General features: G+C 39.6%; 1 protein-coding gene across 3 annotated transcripts in view; it reads right to left on the bottom strand.

Moving 5' to 3' along the window:
- sppl3 (signal peptide peptidase 3) overlaps nt 1–20,899 on the bottom strand; it is a 33,454-nt gene that overhangs the window by 6,067 nt on the left and 6,488 nt on the right. The window contains exons 2-12 of one of the 3 annotated variants that reach the window (XR_005895490.1): nt 14,898–14,975; nt 12,657–12,748; nt 12,348–12,467; nt 12,040–12,118; nt 11,246–11,358; nt 9,800–9,906; nt 8,165–8,328; nt 7,273–7,463; nt 6,958–7,067; nt 4,629–5,878; nt 2,849–3,942 (exon numbers count right to left, since the gene is read on the bottom strand). Coding sequence is in view for 1 of the 3 variants with exons in the window: in XM_041059013.1 (XP_040914947.1) it covers nt 5,807–5,878; nt 6,958–7,067; nt 7,273–7,463; nt 8,165–8,328; nt 9,800–9,906; nt 11,246–11,358; nt 12,040–12,118; nt 12,348–12,467; nt 12,657–12,748; nt 14,898–14,975 (1,126 nt within the window). In the remaining 2 variants the exon portion in view is untranslated. Of the gene's footprint in view, nt 1–2,848; nt 5,879–6,957; nt 7,068–7,272; nt 7,464–8,164; nt 8,329–9,799; nt 9,907–11,245; nt 11,359–12,039; nt 12,119–12,347; nt 12,468–12,656; nt 12,749–14,897; nt 14,976–20,899 lie in introns of those variants that run through there. The other 2 variants (XR_005895491.1, XM_041059013.1) reach the window with 2 other exon arrangements.

Genomic DNA, 20,899 nt, shown 5'->3' with positions numbered 1-20,899 from the left:
AATTACCTGCACTGGCTGACTTCATGTGCTACTGACTCTGAAATTTATTATGAGCTTTTCCCAGTTATATATTAGACCGGGAATAGATGTCTCCTGCTGTAGTAAGAGGTAAAATCACTGTATGTGTTTAATGTGTTGTGCACAAGCATGGAAGTGCAGTCAACCCCTTAAACTTACACTTCTCTTTAAAGTTGGACAAGTACTTGTTTTCTTCACTGTCTGACTGTATCATATATATTCTGTATTGCCTTTTTGCAGCTCTTAATTGAAGCCATAAGAGGTTTATAAAAAGTGACATATTCAAACCTAAGGCTCTTAGAAAAAAAGTTTTTTATGGCTGCACCCCTCCATGAAATGGAAATATTCTTGATGATTTTGCATAATATAATAATTTCTTTTACACATTTACCCAAAACCCAGCATAACTTATTAGGCATATTTGGAAACTTTAGGATCTTAACTAAAAATTAAAACAAAGTTCTGTGAGTTTGATCAGTGTTTGGCTGTACAGCACAGCTTTGTAATGACCAACCCACAGATCACAGGTTTGTTTTTTTTTTTGTTTTTAAAAGCAGCTGCACAAAGGATTAATGCATGTTTTGTTGTTTACTTCATGCAGTTTCAGTAAATTAATGTCAGAAAAACATACTCTAAATTCAATTCATTAATTTACAAATCAGCAGTCTTCTACTAAAAATTGTGAATTTTACAGTTGCTATCCCTCTAAGTCAAAACCACAGATGATTCCTGCACCAGTTGTTCACTAATTGGGGCTGCCCTGTCACCTGCCCGTCTGTAATTTCAGGATCAATAAGAAAGGACCCTAAGAGCGCCTCTAAACACAAAACTCTGCATTCCAGGCGTGGGCCAACCTCTCCATTTTTAGGACCATCTCGCCAAAATTTCTTACAAATGACATGCTACAATCCCCATGGCCGTGGTGGAATTCTGTCCACTTCAGAGCTTCAAAGCTGCACAGGACTCATTGGGCGGTCTGGCCAATAGGTGAAGAGGGGTGGACCCTGCCTGCCTTGACCTCACCGACCTTCTCCAACCTCCCCCACCCACCCACCCATCAACCCAGTGTCCTCCTGCTCCTCATCCCCCCACCGTCCACTTCATCCATCCATCCCGTCAGTCAGTGGGTCAGGCTGTCCATCTGTCTGGTAGTTTAAATGTCTTTTGGTGAGTCTCTCTGCACTATACGTTAAAATTTAGAGTCATAGTTCCCTTTGAGCACTAAGCCACAGACTGTGCCTCAGCTAAACTTCACAGTCATCAAAATTAAGATCACTATTCATGACATCTTTTCATTTCATTAAATTGACTGTTCATGGGAGGATAAATGGATTTGCTCAGTGAGTGTAATCACATTTTCCAGAAAAGTGTCATTCTTTATGCTTTTCTTCACTCCTGACTCCGCTCATACGCAAACATTTATCCTGCATTTGTCATTTTAATACACCGATTCTCCACAGATCTGTAATCACTGAGCAGCTAAAGTGAATCAGACAGACAAAAAAAGGTTTCCATCCACTACAGACACAAATACAAGTGCAAACTCAGACAGAAGAATTCAGCATTTCTGGATGTTATTCCCATTCTGCAGAAGCCTTTCTATAGATTCTTGACTCAGCGTCTTTGGTTTGTCATTGAGGCAGCCATTTTCCCATGAAGACTCACTAGATCTCTTCCCATTCCCCTATAGGAATCAATTACCTTACTCTGATGAGAACGTGCCTTCCATTTAAGTCTGACCAAGAGATGATTTATTTCTTTTAGTCTTCTGATTCTGCAGCTTGTTGATTCATGTCCCATAGAGGGCTCGCTGGGGAAAATATGGACTTCATACCGTTGTGGTTTGTCTGTATTTCAGTAAGAATTATCAGTAAAGATTCTGTAATGCTGCTTAATGATGGCTATACTGCAAGATGAGTTCATAATTTTGGTTGTAATGTCCATGCATAAGGGGAAAACAAATTGAGCATGATGTGTTTGAGTACAAAAACTACATCTTCTCTGACTTCTCTGAAGGGGGTTTTCAGATGTTTGTACTGTGTCGCCATCTGCTGGAGAAGAATGAACACACATTTATGCAAATTGCCAGTTGACAGCAGTATCATAAAACCATCGCAAGGGCAGGAAGGAAAGTGCTGATGGTGTTTGGATTCAACAAATACATGAAAAAAAAAAAACGTTTCCTCAAAAAGCTGCATATGAAAACCACTGTCATTTACTTCAAATGCACAGATGACATTGGAAATGCAGAGCATATATTCTAAAACTCTCTTTCAAAAGACAAATACAAGTCCAGGCCAGACCAGACTTGACCCAGAAATTCCATTTTGTACATTATGTGCAGTTAAGACATCATTCTTCTTTGCACAATTGTTAAATAATGACATGTCACAGTGACAGAAATTGCCCCTTTCATCCATTTTGAAAGCACCCAACACATTTTTATGTATTAGTTTGAAAAAAAAAAAAATCAGTCTGCCAGCAAACAGTCAATCAAAGCCTCTTACAGCCACAAATGATGCTGATGAATTCTGTTTTTTCAGATATGCTGTGGTTGACATCTTTGCCAGCAATGTTCGAGGATCTGTGGATATCGTAGGTCATTGGTACATTGTGTGAATACTTTAAATACATATGCCTCATAAACAACTGAATATATGCCTCGCTCAGGCAGTTGATTATTTATATTAGTGAGATACAGTTTAAACAGGTACATGGTCCTCAAGAGTTTTTTTTTTTTATCTCCAATGGTAAAATAGTTATTGTTAAAAGGATGTCCTGAACAGATGTAAATACGGCTTTAATAAAACAGACACACTGGTTTTACAGTTAGAGTCATGTTTATTTACAGCAGAATCCTGAACAAGGAGGGAAGGAAGGGGGGAGGGCAGAGGGAGGGGTTAAAAGGAGACAAAGTGTTTTAGATCAAGCACTTCAGGATTCATGTTTCACTACACAGTTCTTAATTTATTTTTATTCACCATTTTTCTATACAGAATCCATTCAGCCGTAATATCAATGCACCAGCAGAGCCGAAGTGCTCCGCTGGAGGGGAGAAGAGGTGGAAAGTAAAATTTAAAAAAACTAAAGCACTAAAGAAAAAAAACATTTACAAACAAGGGGGTTAAAAAGAAATCCATTTTCTATAAAAAAGAAACTTTTTTTTTGTTATCACCATGATCGTCATCATCAGTTATTTATATATGTATATATACACACACACATATATGTATATATATATGTATATAAATCTATATATTTTCTTTCCATGTCCATGAAGAGGTGATGGGGGTTTGTGGTTCCATAATGTCCCAGTGGACAACTGCATTGAGCGGCAGGCCGGACGTCCCAACCTGACAGCATTCAGGTCATAATATTCAGCCTTTGTGAATCAGTCAGAGGAGGTCAGAGCTGACCAATAGCAGTCTTTCTGACCCGCAGCCTTTGTCCCACCCACTGACGCAAGCCCATAGGTCCAGTGCCTCGTCGTTGGCCAGCAGAGACTCGAAACTGCAGTAGCCCTGTTAATGCAGTCTGAGAAATGATACACTGTACACTTCACATGCACGGCCAGATAGCATAAAAAAGTAAAGAAAACAAAAACAAAAGACAGCAAAGTGCGTCACCCAAACATCTCTGCCGTGCGCTCACTCGCGCTTTTTCCAGTATACATTAGATATTAACTGACAAGCACCACAGAACAGTGGAAGGACGAAAAAAAAAAAAAAAAAAGATGTAAGACTCTTGGTACCAAATGATGAAAGCGAAAACATCCTACGGGTTAGCTTTAATTTCTAATTTTCATTTTTGATTTCTGAAGGGCACAACTGATTTTCTCCCCTCCCTAGGTCCAAACAGACTTAATGATGTTATTTAATTAGGTGCGCACACACATAGAACACAAACACACACACACACACACAACTGTCCACCCAGAGAATCCTTTATCTGTAACTACATATGAATCCAACCACACTACGTCTTCATATCCCACTGACCCTCATCTCCAGGCTTTGAGTCCAAACCTTCACAATAGTCAGGTCTTCATCGACTGAGGTGAAACACTGACATTTATAAAGTTCAGATGAGATGTGCTTGTCTTCTGTCAAAATATATAAAACCTGATTTGGTATAATGATGCTCAGACATTTTTAGACTTGTGAAAGCTGACACAAGATGCTTTTAGTGTTTCCACGGCTATAGATGTGTGTAGATTTATGATGTGCGCAACAGAAATTCAGTACAAAACCCAGCATGATGCATGATGAGGTTTCGTGATGAAAAGCAATATAGCATACTTTAAAATTAATTCAACATTCATTTATTTGAAAAAAAAAAAAACAAACACTGTTTACATTTCCACCTGTCCGCATAAAGACTGATAAAAAAGAAAATTGACCCCTGTTGAGAATAAGTTTTCAGTAAATTTTTACAAGATGAAACACAAACTGTTTCCATTAGACGTCGTGTTTATGAGTTTGATCCAACACGCCCAGCTCACTGGAAACCTGACTATTGTTTTTAAACAAGTTCATGATTTCAAATTAAAACCAAGTAAAACAAACATTCACTCATCTGTTTCGCTCTCACTCTCTCTCTCTCTCTCTCACACACACACACACACACACACGTTAACACTAGAGCAGGAAACTAACTTTGTCATCAACCAGCCACTTATAAAGATGTTTTTTTTTTTATTTCCTCTTCCAAATATCCATCAGCTTCATTTCTATCGCACAAACCAACAAACTTGAGAAAACAACCTCTGAATGATGGATGCTCACCGTCGACTCGACACCACTGGAAGCCAAAATTGACCAAAACTGAGCTGCTGGCTGGCGTCAGTTTCCCACCCTATACAACATGCTCTCAAACACAAATACAAACTCAAGATACCGCAAATACGTGTGTACACATATATACAAATAGAAGCAGCCCCTCAAACACTGGGGGCAGCTTAACAATTTATAATGCATCATTTCTGTATATGCCAAGAATAAAACTTTTCTAAATAAAATACATAGTTATCTGTGTGGGTGGGGAATGGGGACAGCAGATGAACACAGAGGAGGAGGAGGAGGGCGGGGCTCGCAGGGAGTGTTGGGGAGGGCGGGAGCGCTGGGGAGAAGCCACCGTCGAGGGATGATGACGAGAACAGATGAAGAAAGCAGGGAAGAAGGATGGAGACGGATGGAGGGGGAAGACTCTTCTCCTTCACTGTGTCGCTGCTCCCGAGCACTGTCCTGTGCAACTGCAACGCTCCGCCTCTTCAACGTCTGTTTAAATTGTTCTATAATAATAATAATATTAATAATAATAACGACCACGACAATGCTAAAAAAATATATATAAACCCCAGCCATGTCTCACAACCGTAAGTCCACAAAAAGGGGGGGGGTGGGGGTTTCCAGGAAACGCAGAGTGAGAAGAGGCCTGTCGAAGTGGCAAATGAGACCAACTACAGTAGAGAGAAAAAGGAAAAAAAAGAGAGGGGCGGGTGGACAGAACAAAAACAGCACAGGCAGGATGCGCTGTAATGAAGAGGAAATAAACAGAAAAGAGGAAGCAGAGATGAAATAGGGAGGATGTGGGAACCAAAGATGTGTCGTGTTGGGGCGTTGTGATCCACACACCGGTGTCCTTCTGAGGGTTTTCACAGAAGTTTGGCGGAAAGCATGAACAAGTGATGACAACATGGCCTCACTGTGAGTGTACCCTCTCTCCTTCCCTCTAATTAAGGGAAAGGAACCGCAGTCCTCTCCGCGCTGGTCGTTTGTCCCAGGGTGCATCATACCTCCAGGAAACGGGAGCTGCTGGTCTTGGCATGGAAGGGCTCGGACCACATGCGCCGCAAATCCCCCTGAGGACCACAAACACCGGTTCAGGCACAAGTCGTGAGTCTTGAATCAAATGTCTCCTGATATACCTTTACTGACCACCTCAGCCAGGAAAACATTTGTTCCACTTTTTTACTAAAGTAAAATAACTCTCTACCTCTTCTTTCATTCTGATTGGTCCAACCCTGTTTTTTGGGGGGGGGTTTATAAAGCTCCCTAAATATTTATCTATCAGATAAGAGATCAATACTGACTGTCTGTCAGGTGACTCTACTGCTTGTTCCAAAAATAAAGGAGAGGAGGCTAAACTGCGATATCTGTGTTTCACAACTGCCTTTTCTGCTGCAGTTAAAAGAATATCTGTTGCTGTTAACCTCTCTGACAATTCATCTGAGTGTTTTGAATTTCCCTAATTACAATCTGTTTGCTTCTCTCCTACTCTCTGTGCTCACATTAACGGTAATGTAATACAGCCGAATTCCCAGTGAAGCCGTTCTCATTTACACGTTTTTCTGTTTCTGTTGTCAGACAAGGGAACAAGTATGAAATAGTGACAGAAGCTCAGCCCGTTAAGATACATGTTAACCAGCAGTCACTTCTGAGCCGTTCCCATGCAGGGTTTCCGCTCTGCTCTGCTAAAATCATGATTTTATAACGACAACATCATCTGAGAAAGTCACCATACACTTCACGCAAATTCATTTTGAAGGAGCAACGGCCGAATGGGAAATCCCAACACCCGTTGTAATTTCATCACTAACTCACAGACATTCAAGAAATACACTTCGACAGGATGTGTGAGTGAATTACATCTTTTAAATTAAAAACCAGATCAGATACACAGTTGAAAACATGAGGTAAAAAAAAAAACTGAGTAGACTTGTACAAAGAAAGTCCCATCAGACAACTTCATTTGCACTTCTCTCTTTGTTGAAAAGTTAAGTTTTGTTAAGTTGTCCTTTGCACTTCCTTTTGACAAGGGTTCAATTATTCTTTCTATTTACAGAATTCAAAGAGGTGTGCAATTCTGCAGAACTGCCACAGATGCACTTTTATCTCTTGCTGAATGAATAATTGTTGCTGTCACATCCTGTCAGAGTACCTTCAGGTAGGCCATAGTGAGCAGAGGCAGCAGGGTGAAGGGCACCAGGTAAAGCAGAGCGGGCTGAGCAGCACGATGGATCCTGGAGGCCACAGTGGCAGTCAGCAGACCTGAAGACAGAGCCACACATCAATCACGAGATCCAACACTGATCTTCTGAAAGGTTCTACTGCAAAACATTTTTGGAACACCTTTGGAAAATACCAAAATAACGGCACCCAAACAACTAAAACTACCACCTCCAAACATACCCAACACTGAAATAATAAAGCCCTTGACCTTTTACATCCATCCGCCCATTGATTTCTTGCTTACCCACAAAGTATCCGATGAGCGTGCAGTGGAAATAGGAGACGCGCTGCATGCGTCCGGACATGTTACCAGGACCTGGTACTTCCCCAGTTGCTTGCTTCTTATAGTTGTCATACCGCAGGACGAAACACAACAGCAGCCCCGGCATCACAATGTCTCCTATTCCCAGCATTGAGAAGTGACTTCCTGTGGAACTGCACGGATGGAAAAAGGCAAAAGGGCCGAGAACACATAAAAACTTGCATCATGGTGGCTCTACAATGCAAGTACCAGCAAATGACATGTATCATTCATCACTTCTTCAAATCAGGAGGCAGATCTGAGCCACACAGGAGTCTATAGTCATGGTAGTTGACAATTTTGGGATTCTCATCCTCTTACTACAAGTTGAGCAAAAAATGTTTAGCCTTGGGGTAGCACCAAAGGAAAGACCACTTCGTTACAGAAACGGATTATCCACTGACTAGTGACAATTTCACCACTATAGGACAGCAAAAAAAAAAAAAAAAAAACCTAAACCCAAATGTCGTCTTTATCTGCTATGACCAACTAACAGTCCAAAACCCAAATATTTCTTTATTATTTTTTTTTTTTTTTATCATACAAGACAATGAAATGTTACCATAATAGGTTAGCGTTGGCGATTGCAAATTCTGGATGGATGGTGGCACTAAATGAAAAGTCAAGACCACTATAAATAAAAGTGCCCTGCCAATAACATGACTAAAAACTCATCAGCAGAACAGACAGAGGGATAAACTGAGATTCAGAATTTCAAAGCAAGAACGCACAGGAAAAGCTGATCAGTCGCAGAGGAGTGAAAGATCCTGAACTTAATGTGTAAAAAAATCCCACACTCCGCTTACTATCCTCCTCCTGGACACTTCAGTCTTACCTGGGAAAGACCAGTTTGCCAGGTAGCGAGAGGCGGGGGACATCGCGACCCATCCCAGGCCCCAAGTGGAGCTTCCTGGACAGAACATCTATGGGATTTTCAGCAGGTTGGGTGGCAACTTTGACCATCACATTACTATTGAAGATGTAGGCTGAGAAGAACACCTGAAGGGACATGTAAAGAAGCAATTTAGCCTGCCACTTTGACAGATGCTCATCAACCCCTCACCCCATCATTACCAGAGCCCAAAATCATGTGTTATTATTACTTATTTTGTCTGATCACCCGTTGTAAACCTCAACTGTTCTGAATGTATAATTATAATAAAATCTTCACTTTTAAGAAAAAGTAACCAATTTCATTTCCTGTTGCTAGTTTCCTCTCTAGTTTATAAATTTCAAAATGTTCTGCTCCTGCAATTTGCCACTGTCGCCCGTTTATCTGATTTATATTCAAGCACATGACCTCTGTTCTGAAAGCATGCACTCCCAGTAAATGATGAAGAGCAGAGATTCATACATCTAATAAAGGTAATGTTTGTCTATTATAACATTATTGTGAACATAAATTGTCAGTGTCGTTGGGGGGAAAAACACTGAAGGCAGCGGTGTCCCGGCAGGTTGCTAGGAGCCTAATATGGGCACGATAAGAGCAACTGCAGAGAATGTCTTCAGTGGCAGAACTTTACCAGAAGTATCTGTGTGAGAAAACCTTTTTTTTTTGATGATTAAGTGAGGGGTAAACCTGACAGGAAGTCTGGCAGTTGTCTGTGAATACTGAAACATTTCTCACAGGGGGTCTTTCTAACAGTGACATTGTTACTCATCGTTAATTTCTCTCTGAGAAGTAATCGAACAAGCATATTAGCATTTGAATGAAAGAAGCAACATATCTGACACAGCCATGTGCTGCTCTTGATCCCTGAGCTTTACAAGGCTCACATGACAACTGTGATCTAAACTTATTATTAGGCTCAGTGGTTTATTTAAATTATGGAAAATACACACTTTTTTAAACAACTCAAATAAAATCGTGAATTTCTACCACAGTTACTCATGAACCAACTGACAAACACTGCCATATTAAAATGATCATTCATGAGATACTGCTTCACCTTGACACTGATGAGACAAAGTAGTGACAATTCAATGGTGGCTAATAAACCCTATGTAAACCAACCAGTGCCGGAGACAGACAACTACACTTTGGTGTTTTTAATTTCTCAAGAGGGAACAGTGATGTTCATCCTTGTTTTGACTCGGTGAGACAGCTTGTCCTTTAGAACACGCTCACCTTCCTCTTAGTGATTTTTCTGGTTCAGTTCCTTTAATATTCTATTTGTGAAGGCTGAGTTTTTGAAGGTAGCTCTCTTGTATTTGTTAAGCCGTGGTGACAATGTCTATGTCTAATGCTAATGCAAACTACCCAGTTTCTTCCAAACATGCTGTTCAGGGATCTTTAGAACAAATGCAAAGGCTTTCATACGCTGAGTCACTACTGCTTTGTAAAAATCTACTGACAGAGGGATATTATGAGCTAATTTGAGTGTGTACTCATATATTTGCAATGACTCATAGCAGTGGCTTGTATGTCAGCCGTGACGCAGGTAAAGTTCGCGACAGGAGCATTTCTTACCCAGAACACATCGTAGATGAGCAGTCCTGACAACAGCAGGCAAGACACCTTCAGACTGGGGAGCCGCACAAAGGCTATCATGGCAACACACAAGCCCATGGCTAAAGCTGTGGGGAGGAAAAAAAAAAACATGCACAATTCTACATTTTAGAAGAAATGAGCTGAAGTAGCAATATGGGAATGGATTTTAGAAGGTTTGTTTAAATAACAGTAATTAATGTGCATATAGGCCTAATTAATTAGAGAGATGTTAGAGAGATCTGATGAAGATATTCTGTTCATGTCCTACTTCACTTTTGGGTGCAGCAGGTGTGACCTGATAAGACCCGAGATGGTGCTGAGATCAAATATGGGCCATTTCAGGGTTTTCAAACACTGAATATTTGCATCAATAAAACCAGTGTATGTTTATTATAATGGATCAGGCATTTATTCCAACAAGGTGTAACGGCAGCAGGAACTCAGAAGGGCACTGCAACACCTTTATAATTTGCTTTTTTAATTTACCGTAGTTTAATTTTACGGTATATAATTTTATATTTTCCCTTTGTCCAATCTGTTAGATTGAATTAGTGCTTTGTTTTCTTTTGTTATTTTGTCTTTTTTGCTTTGTAGCTTCTGTGTGTAGGTTGAACAAAAATAAAAATATTTTACTAGTTTTGATGGACACAGTAAGAATGTCAATCTTGTGTGGAAATCTAGCAATTTTTATAATTGAATTTCGATTCTTTGGATCATGTTCCAATTTAAATTCAATTTGCATTTCAAAATCGACTCTCAGTTCAATAAAGCTGCTACCAATTTCATCTGTGCATGTTTATTTCTTGTTTTTTTTGTGATGAAATGTTGCCATTCGTCTCAAGGCCACATTGTTCACATTACTGGAGAAGACTGCCAAGAATATGTTTCAAATTATTGCAGTCAACTGGGTCAAATAAAAGAACTGCACACACCCACACACTTTTCTCTGCTTTGTCAGTGCTCCACTAAGACACCAACATTGATCAAGACCAGTTAACTTCAATGCCAGTTATGCTTTATAAAGCAGCTGACGAACATGAGTATATTCTTCCTGTTAGCATGCAGCACGCTGCAGCCAGGGCCTGAAAATAGTGTCATTTAAAGAGTCATGTCAAGTTACTTCCTCCTCAGGAAATGATGAATTAAGTCCAGACTCGTGCCTCGATTGGAGACTGGGATGCTTTAAATAACATTTAATAGTTGTCTACTTGGATAATTAAGAGACCGTTCTGTGCTGATACTTCAATACTTCTCAAAACTATTTACTGCTGTATATTTCCAGCACCATTAATGTCAGCAATATGAACCACACACCGCGCTGCAGCTCAGAGAAATGTGCCACGAGGATCCACGGTGCACAACCTGCTACACAGCTATTTTCTGTGAACCCTGAGGCAACGTGAGAGTCATGACAGGGCGACGCACCGTCCATGAGAAGCCAGTGTCCAGTCAGCACCCAGATGAGCACCAACATAACAGAGAGGGAGAAGGACAGGAGCTCAGCCAGAGTGAAACGCCCACAGCAGCCAAATGAAATCCTGCAATAAACAACAAATACGCAAAAAATCACACAGGACTATTAAAAGAAAAAGTGAAACCAGCAAACATGTACACGTTGATTTATTTTACCACTGAGCAGCATCTGCATACTCAATGATTTGAAAAAGGAAAGAGAGCACAGATGTGTATGGGTTGAGTGGAGTGAGTGAGAGCCTCTAAAAGCGATAAAAGGTTTGTCTTGTTCATAATTCATAAAAAAAAAAAGAAAAAGATTCATCTGTGTGTTTCAGGTAAATTACCACGACCCTCTGTACTGCAGTGGGGAGGAACCTGATTTTCATGTAAAAGCAAGACAGATCGCAACCCAGTTTTGGGTTGGAAGCTGGGTCATTACTGGGTCTGTGAAGCACACAAAGGTTTAACTGAAACTTGATCAGAGGCTCTGAATCTGTAACTAGAGAGGAGGTGTTCATATTGGTTATTGAGAAACTATTGCCTGAGAGAACTCAAATATCTGGTTACTTGGGCCCAGAGTTTATTAAAAATGATTTTTATGCATTAAGTGAAACTGTGACACTGATATATGTGCAGGCTGAATCAAAGAGCTTTATGAATATTTGTCCAAAAAAAACCAAAAAACAACAAAGTACAAAATAGCATGGAGCAGTTCAACAACAAACTCAATTTAAAGACACAAAGAATCCACACAATTTCCTTACTTGTTCTGTGGTGAGCAGGGTCTGGTCAGATACTGGCACATTGGCAACAAGAGGAATGCAAATGCAATTGTTGCAAGAACTGAGGAGAAGAACAAAGCACAGCAATGAGACTAAAGGCCTTATACACCTACTGCTTGTTCGGGCTGTTTTCTGTCGGCTTAATGGGGCAGCTAATGGTCTTTACAGTTTCAATAATCAGCACAGAAAAAAAGACTGACTTCCCCAGAGTGTAACTACTGAACAGAAAATGTGAACAGTTAATTATATTGCTGTTGCATTCTTGTGTTATGTTCAAGAGCAGCAGTTACCTGCAGTGCAGATGGTGAAGACCACCTGTACCGAGTCAAAGAAGAAAAACATAACTAGCAGAGACACAGAGGCTCCTATGGGCAGGAACAGGGCCTGTGTGGAGTCTATAGTCTGAATACCTGCAAAACAGTACAAACATTAAAGTGAGAAGTATTTAAAAACACAAGAAAACAAAATACATATATACAAAGGTTACGGCTTTAAAAATGTGGTCACAAGCAGAACATTTAGTGATTATTTGTAAATCCGAGAAAGCATGTTGTCTGTGTATTTCAGGTCTTTGCATGTAAGTACAGTGTAACACTCACTGTTGTTTGTGTTGCTGTTATTGAAAGACCCTGTTGTCGAGGGGTTACCGTCTTTATCCTTCTCCTGGTTCTCGCAATCCATGTTTAATGACCTGCAGTGGGGAGGGAAAGGAAGAGGGGAGAGGGAAGAGAGCAGGAGTGTGAGTGTTTAGACACGAGCATCAGTAATCAGAACCTCAAAAGTACGCAGACTGTTAATGTGAGGTGAAGGGTTGTACAGCAGCCTTTAAAACACAGCCTACATTTGCAGCGAATGAATCAGAGAGTATGACCCCTGACCGCTCTTTTTGCATATAAATATCTCTGTCAATGGCAGATGACTCACTTTTTCTTTGTGGGGCACTTTGATTAATAAAACATTTAAAAAATTCTTCTTTTCCTTTAAGTTGATTACTCATTCCAGAGTTTAATTTAAGAGAACAAGGAAAATACTGACATGAAATACCAAGTAATGGGTGGAGTAAAGGATGAAAGCCTAAACTCTGCAGAGAGTGGGAGGTCTGTGAACTTAAAGTGTCTCTACACTGAAAACTAAAAATAGTGTCTTTCACATGTCAACCCACAAAATATTCACATTTCATTTAGTTTTCTTTTTTCCATCTGAAACAGTTTAAAACACAGTCATAAAAATGTTATAAAAATCAAATATGCTTATAAAAATATTATTTCTATGAGTAACGTCTACACTCATACCTTCATCCCCCATGTATATTTCTGTGTTACAAGGAACAGGCCTTTAGTAGGAAAAGACCAGGTGTAAATAATGAAGGTCAGTCTCAGGGCTCTGGTATAATGCATGTTGGCTCTCTGTCACATTGTCATGGCTTACAGGAACACTTGACTAGAACACAACTTGTCATTGCTAATGTTATTAGTAACATCTGTGCTTTTCTGTCTTGAAAAATACAGGCTTAGTAGAGAATCTCTAAACATCTCTATAGTCACATTATATGTGATGCAACATTGCTATTTTTCCATGGTGTGATTAAAAAAAAGTGGCAGTCAAACATAAAATGATATAAATGGTACAAAAATGTAGCATTTATGTGTCTTTCATGTATTTATTTAAGGAATGTAACATCAATCCGTACATGATGTTTTCATCTATCGCTATTTTTTGTCTCTTCAGGGAATCAGAAGCTTCAGTGACATTTAATTCACATGCTTCAGGTACAAATTTTGTTTGTGGCCAAACATAAAAACTTTGTTACATTTTGAATTTTCTTTTTTTTTCTCTCTCTTTTTTTTTTAAATTTCTGCCGTTTCCACTTAGGTTTTTTGTGCACAACTGGAAAATTCACTTAAAAACAGGCGGACGGAAACGCAAAGGCTGTAAATGATTTTGTCTCCTGACACCATAATGAGCTCAATGAAACTTGATCAGATCAGTCGTGACTCCCACATAATAACTAAAACCCTCCCAACGACCATAATGCACCCCAACAAATTTTTTTTCTGATGTGTGCCTGCATCATGGAGTGCTGATGGAGCATCATGTTTGCTCTGGCCTCTCTGCCTCTTTATATCTGGATGGCAGAGAGGACAGTTTGCATTAACAGCTCACTTATAAATGAAGACACGGTTTATCTGATACATGGACACCTGATTGATTCAGCATCTTCATTAATAACAGATGGGTCTGCATAAAAAAAACCTGCTCTCTATACAGCTTGAGAATCAAACTCTGTGAAGCCATTTACCTGATAATACGGCTCCTCTAAAACAAATGCACTTTGGTCAATATCCTAATGCAATTAAATAAATCAAAACACCATTAGGTGCAGAACTGTAGATCATTTTCGGTGCACATAATGCACCAAAATCACCTCCCGTTCACAGGGTACACTGGGACTGTGCTGCAACAAACGTTTTTCATTTTCATTCACATTAAGCAGATGATGTACAATCTTGCTAGATTTGACCCTGTAAACCAGGTCCATATATCAGCTGCATGGTAAATGAACGTATGTGGTAATTTTACTTTTTTTTTTATCTGTACAAACCAAACAAAATTTATTTTCTCCCTATAAAGCCAAGGTTTATTAGAACATACTAATGCTTTTGTTGTGTAGGGAACCAAAAGCAACAGGTCTGTGACCGAGTTAGGAGTGTAAACTATCACTTAGGACATTATACCTGAAGTTATAGGTTTTACATATGTGGGAAACAAGACATGCTCTGCAAGTCAATGTCCACTATCCTCTTGCATGCTGAAGTGATTGTTTATGTTTTGACACTCACCTGAAGCTGCCATAGACGATGAGAAGGATGGAGATGAGGAAGGTGGACACCTGGCTGGAGTCAACTAGGGAGTACGCCCTGAAGAGGAGAGAGAGAGATACACATGTGAGATTCTGTGAACAGATGACCGTGCAATGAAACTGGTAAGAAATATGCATATCATCTTCTGTTTTATGCTGAAAACAAAAACATTATTTTGTTTACTTTTCCACCTCAACAAAAGTTGTAACTACCATAAACATCACATGATCAGTTGGAAAGTAAATCAGCCTTAAGATACACTAATGATATTCTCAGAAGACTCCAGACTTCAAGGTAATCTGCTCCTTTGGTTGGTCCTAACTGGAATCCTTTACGCATTACAAGTTGGACCAGAGCCACAGCTGTTTAATTTTTGACCATCCTGCTAATTCATTACACGCTGTGGTAAGGAAAAACACATTTGATCTGATATGATAACGCCTCCTGTTATCTGTTAGACCAATCTTGCTTTCATTTTTCAATATGTAATTTAATTCTTTATAAGCCTCTCTGACCTTTTACCCTTTTCCAAACATGGTAAACAAACATGTTTTTTTAAGGACATGCTATTTTAGTCAAACAAATAAAAAAAGTAAAGTTATTCACTTGGCTACTTTCAAAACAGAGGTCTACATTAACTTGAATTATAGCACAATTATGAACTTAAAGGGCATTTCTTCCCCTGGAGTTGTTTAACTGTGGCTTTCAAGTATCCTTTTCTCTTGGGATAAAGATGTGTTTTGTTGTCCTACTGGATTGTACTCTATAATCAATTCAGCTGAAGAGTGCACGACCATATACGCATACGTAACCGGCGGTCTGACGTCAGAGTACACTGTGGTTGCACAGTTCTCAACAAAATGAAGATGGAGACAAGTATGCAACTGTAATTGTAGTCACAGTTCCTCCTCTGAAGCAGACATGCAAAAACATTTTGACAACCAAAATGTACAACTGCAATTAAGATTATCACGTACAGTGTGTATATAACGGCAGGTGTAAACTAATTGAGCAGCAGATCCACTTCACGAAATGGCAGACTGACCTGTGCATTGTGTATTTAAGGGGAACTGGGTTAGCACAGGTCAGGTTAACTATTGGATTGTATAATCACAGTATTCTTATTTATGACACTGAAAAATCTTAATAAACCATCTAGTAGAATTTGAAAACATGCACGTTGTATCATGGCACAATGTACTGATGCTGCGCTGCACAGAGCTGAACATGTTCTGTTCCCCTGAGATCACTGGGCCTCATAATTACACACAACAAAGCAGCAAAGCAAGGAGAGTCAAACAATTCAGTAGTAAAATAAGAATTGCAAATTTTGTTGCATTTTAAAGAAGAACTGGGAGAAAACAAGTTATTGATTATGAAAATCAATAAAGGCAAATGGGATCCATACGATCCTGGGCACACTGGAAACCGTCTACAAAGGAAGGGGGTCCCGGCTCACAGCAGAGGTGAGATTTAGATTTTTTTGCTTTATTCTAAATTTTGATTAAGTTAATTGATTAAATCTGGGTGCACATGACTCACCCATAGTTGGGAAACCAGCTGAAACCAGTTTTACTTTTACAAAGCTCGCAAAACTTATTATATATTATATTGTAATCAGCTCACTTTGTACTTCTAATTGTTTTTTTGTTTGTTTTTTTCTCTTTTGTACAGAAGCTTTAGTTTTTTTTTTTTTGTTTTTTTTTGTTTTGAAATGATTAGCTACATACCAAATATTAATAATTTTTATAAATTAAAATTTGTAATAACCTTTTAAAATGCACTCAGTTTTCACACAAGCTTGACAAATTATACATTGTGTGAAAGCTCCAACTCTCCTGGTTCTATCTGTGCAAAGCCTTTTTGGATCCCCATATCACTGCAACAGCTGTTGACAAAGAACTGGTTCAGACTTGTGGCTATGCTCCCAAGTGTCCAAGCGTTAGATGATGTTGTGTTTTATGAGACAGACTAGACAAAATAAAGAGGACTTGATGAAGGACAGCATAATGCATGTCCTCTGCTCAGGGTTGCTGTTAAAAGAGTATCTATACACTTCAATTTGAACCTGGCTGGCACCTTTGATATGGTCTAGGAAAGATGAGCTGCACTGTTTTGATGAAGGATGAGTGTAGCTCAAGGACTTCAGTCATCCAGCTCCTTTTTAGTATATTTGTCAGTCAAATAGATTTTTCTGGGCTCACGGAAATAAGAGGTTTTAGTTGCTAGATTAGACATCTAATTAATCTTCAAATTTCAGTATAAAGTAATTTCACTGTTTTATCAGACAAATGTGTAATCAGGCTGCTGGTTTGCACACTGATGCTGTGTCTAAGCACCAAATTGTTCCCATATCAGTGACCTGGGGCCTTGACACAGCGTCGACTTGACATGCAACCTTATAATGCGGGCCTGTTCTCTGGGGCAAAGACAAGGCTGGCATTGTGAAGAGCTGACTTCAGGTGAGAAGTGCAGATTTGACCCTAATCCTGATCTGTTGTGTCTCCTGCCAAAACCTCTGGCCATGGGTGAGGCATGCTGGCTGAGGTTAAAGAAAAAAGAAGCAGAAAACAAAACCTACAAACCCAATAATGTCATCATCGCTGAGCCACATGAGACTCTGAGATCGAAGTTTGCAGAAAATGACATGAAAACACAGCAAACACCTGAACGGGACCAGGGCTGGACTACCCTGCTGTAGAGTAGGCGTCACCGATTGTTTTCCAGACACAAACACAATAATGGGCTGCGTCTCAAATAGCCCCTGTTTTTGCTTCTTAGTGTACATTTACTCTCCACTACTTCATCTGAGTATAAAAAATCTTTATTGTGCACTTAAAACGTCCCACAAAGGGGGAAAAAAAACAAAACATATACACTACAGTTGCCAGCAAATCCACAATGCTGATGATTCACGTCATGCAAAATTACTCTTGTGTAACCCTACACTTGTGAGTCATTACACCAAGATGATGATGATGATGATTCAAAAGTCAACTTAGACCAAAATCTCTCATTGTTAACTTGAAGACACATAGTAGTGGCAGCAATGAATAGGCCAGCCAATAAATGACAAGAAATTGTGTGGAGAGTAGGTTTTCAACTGTAAAACATCACAATCAGAACAAAAATACACCACTAAGTTAAGGAACTAATAATCATAAACACAAATAATGTACGTTTTAAAAACACTTTCACCCAATTTATTTTTAGTTTTTAAACTCTTTCATCTGTATTGTCTCAGTATTGCTCCAGCTATATGTTAGTATAATTCACATTCAGTAAATGTTGAATGTTATTTACAGGATTAAATGAAAGAAGGGAAGAAAGTCAGGACTTTGGTATACAGAGGGCTGCAAAGTCACAGAGAGGAAGTTTTAAAAATCATGATGACCGATGCTCCTCACAGGAAAACCACATTACTTAAAAGGAACAATGATCACAAGTTGACCCTTGCCAGCACCACCTGGATGACATTTAATAGTATATTTCTTACAAGTTACTTATCTAAAAATAACAAAACTGAGTTGAATTAACAGCTGTAAAAGTTTCTTGTTTTTTGGGATTTTTTTTCCCCAGTGTTTGACTCTGGCATCTCTTTTTCTATTGACGTCTGATTTAGTGAGCTCTGTGTCGTCTTCTCAAAGGCAAAAAAAAATGTCTCCCACTCGACTACAGCTGTAGCCAGCAACTCAATCCCTACTCAGTTATTGTGAAGCAACATACAGAGAATATAAATGGGTTTCCTCTGCAACATACTGTATCATGCAGGCTGCATTTCAGTTGTGCTGGGAAACCTGGTGTAACAGGTACAATACAATGAAATAAAATCTCTTTTATTTGTAAATTACATTGATAAGATCAGGTCTAAATATCTGGTACAGATAACATATAAATCAACACAATATTTACACTAGGCAAGGCAAGGTTTATTTATATAGCACTAGGAAAATTACAATTACCATATAGAAAATGGACATAAGGAGTAACCCAGCAAACACTATCACAGCACGAACAGGCCTCAGGAGGTAATCCATTGTGGTTTGATCCAAAAAATTTACTTATATCTAATATCTACTAACACGGTAGTAAACACAGTATTATTTCATGAAGAAATCAGGCCCTGCAACTGAAATGCTTTTCTGGTGGCATGCTGTGAATACTGTTTCAGTTCTGAGTATCTCTGGGCTGCATTACTAGTTTTCCTCCAAGTACTGACAGAGAAAACAGCCCCTGTATAAAAGGACTTCAAATCATTTTCCATTCTGATGCGCATGTGACACAGGAATTCACAGGATACACTGTGATGCTGGCGGAGGAAGAAAAGCAAGAATCTCCTGTCTCTTTCATTCATTTAGTAGTACAGGAATGACTACAGGGTGTATTGGAGGGGAGGGGTAACATGTAGTTCACTGTGGAAACAGGACACCAGGACAATGCTGCATCATGTAGCTCTGCCCTGGTCTTGTTTATCCAATACAGGTCTCTACTTAATGACTGAAAAACACACTCAGCAGGCATCATCTTAACAGACAAGTCAAATTACAATGGGGCCCGGTGTACTTGACCCAAGACGTAGGCAGCTATTATAAACATCTAACAATATAGTACAAATATGACACCGTAGTCAGGAAAGTGCTGCTTCTTTGTAGGTTGTAACCTAAATGGGTTAAATGTCGTACCAACAGTTTGGCTTCAAGCATTAAGAAAGCGATTAAGAAACTGACCTTGTTCTTCTACACACAGACACTAATGATGTCACTGCCTCACTGTCAACACAGCACGCCGACAGACAGCCAGTTTAATCTACCACAGACCTCATTCATATTCTAGTATCGAACTGGTTCGTCTGAATTCTGTGCACAGAAGCCTGGAGAACATGGGTGAGATAGATGAATGGAACATTTAAAAACAAAATACAATCCCGGACTGTTGAGGGCTGGATGGCAGCCCAAAGTGCCATAAGACGTCCTTGTTCACTGACAGACTAGGTTTTCAATAACACAATTCCAATACCGTCCCTCCATCAAGCCAGTTGAATGCATGACTTGACCACTAAGGGCCAGGTCACCAGGCCACAATCAAGACTTTTGCAAATGCTGCCTCTGTGGGGCGTGGATATCTAAAACTGAGAGTCCAAAAATAATACAGTCTGTCCTGAAACACACATGTGGACATGTTACTCAAACTGAGAAACGGTGAGCCCCTTGCATATATATTCATTTTACTTGTGCCATAATTTACATAGGCTTACAGTAACCACTGGGTGGAGTCGCCACTGGACCTCCAATTGGGAATTAACATTTATCTGCCTCCACGTTCTCATCCAATTATGGATGTAATAGGCTACATCCTGTGATCAACAGTGCCCTTTTTCCTCTATGAAAATAAATACATCTGCCCTGCATAGCGGCTCTGGTGTGTATTTACACTCTTCTGCGGGACATTTTATTTTGTTTGTTTCAATGAGTGTTGATGAGGGATCAACTTAGAAATGGACAGAAAAGATTGATGTAGAGAGCATGTGAGCTCCTGAGTTGGGTTTGCCTGTGGTGTTACAATTACATGGTCCACCCCTCAGCTCACAGTCACAAGGATGGCCTGCAGCAGATCGTCTCCAGAATATTTTTTTTTCGGGGGGGGGGGGGGGGGGGGGCACAGATATATACAAGCTGCTGACAAAAACCTATCAAGACTGAGGACCACATCTAATCCTTTTGTTACTTTTCTGAGAGCACATGAACACCATGAGTAAAAACCACAGGCTCAAAATTTGAGATGGGTCAGTCCACTGTGCCTCCAAATTAAAACTACTTTGGCCTTTAAGTTCTGAAGACTAATCATTAGTCCTGCTTCTTTTCAGGACACAGGCAACAGGTGTTTCTGTAATCTGTCAGGTCAGCGTGTGCTCTAAACTGATCATATCTGAGAATACTGCAATCTTAGCCGTGTGTATGCAATTGTAACATCTATGACAGGAG

Source organism: Toxotes jaculatrix, chromosome 16 (assembly GCF_017976425.1).
Source record: "Toxotes jaculatrix isolate fToxJac2 chromosome 16, fToxJac2.pri, whole genome shotgun sequence".
Taxonomy (NCBI): domain Eukaryota; kingdom Metazoa; phylum Chordata; class Actinopteri; family Toxotidae; genus Toxotes; species Toxotes jaculatrix.
The sequence above is the reverse complement of the archived record's forward strand: the minus strand, read 5'-3'. Positions and strand labels throughout refer to the sequence as shown.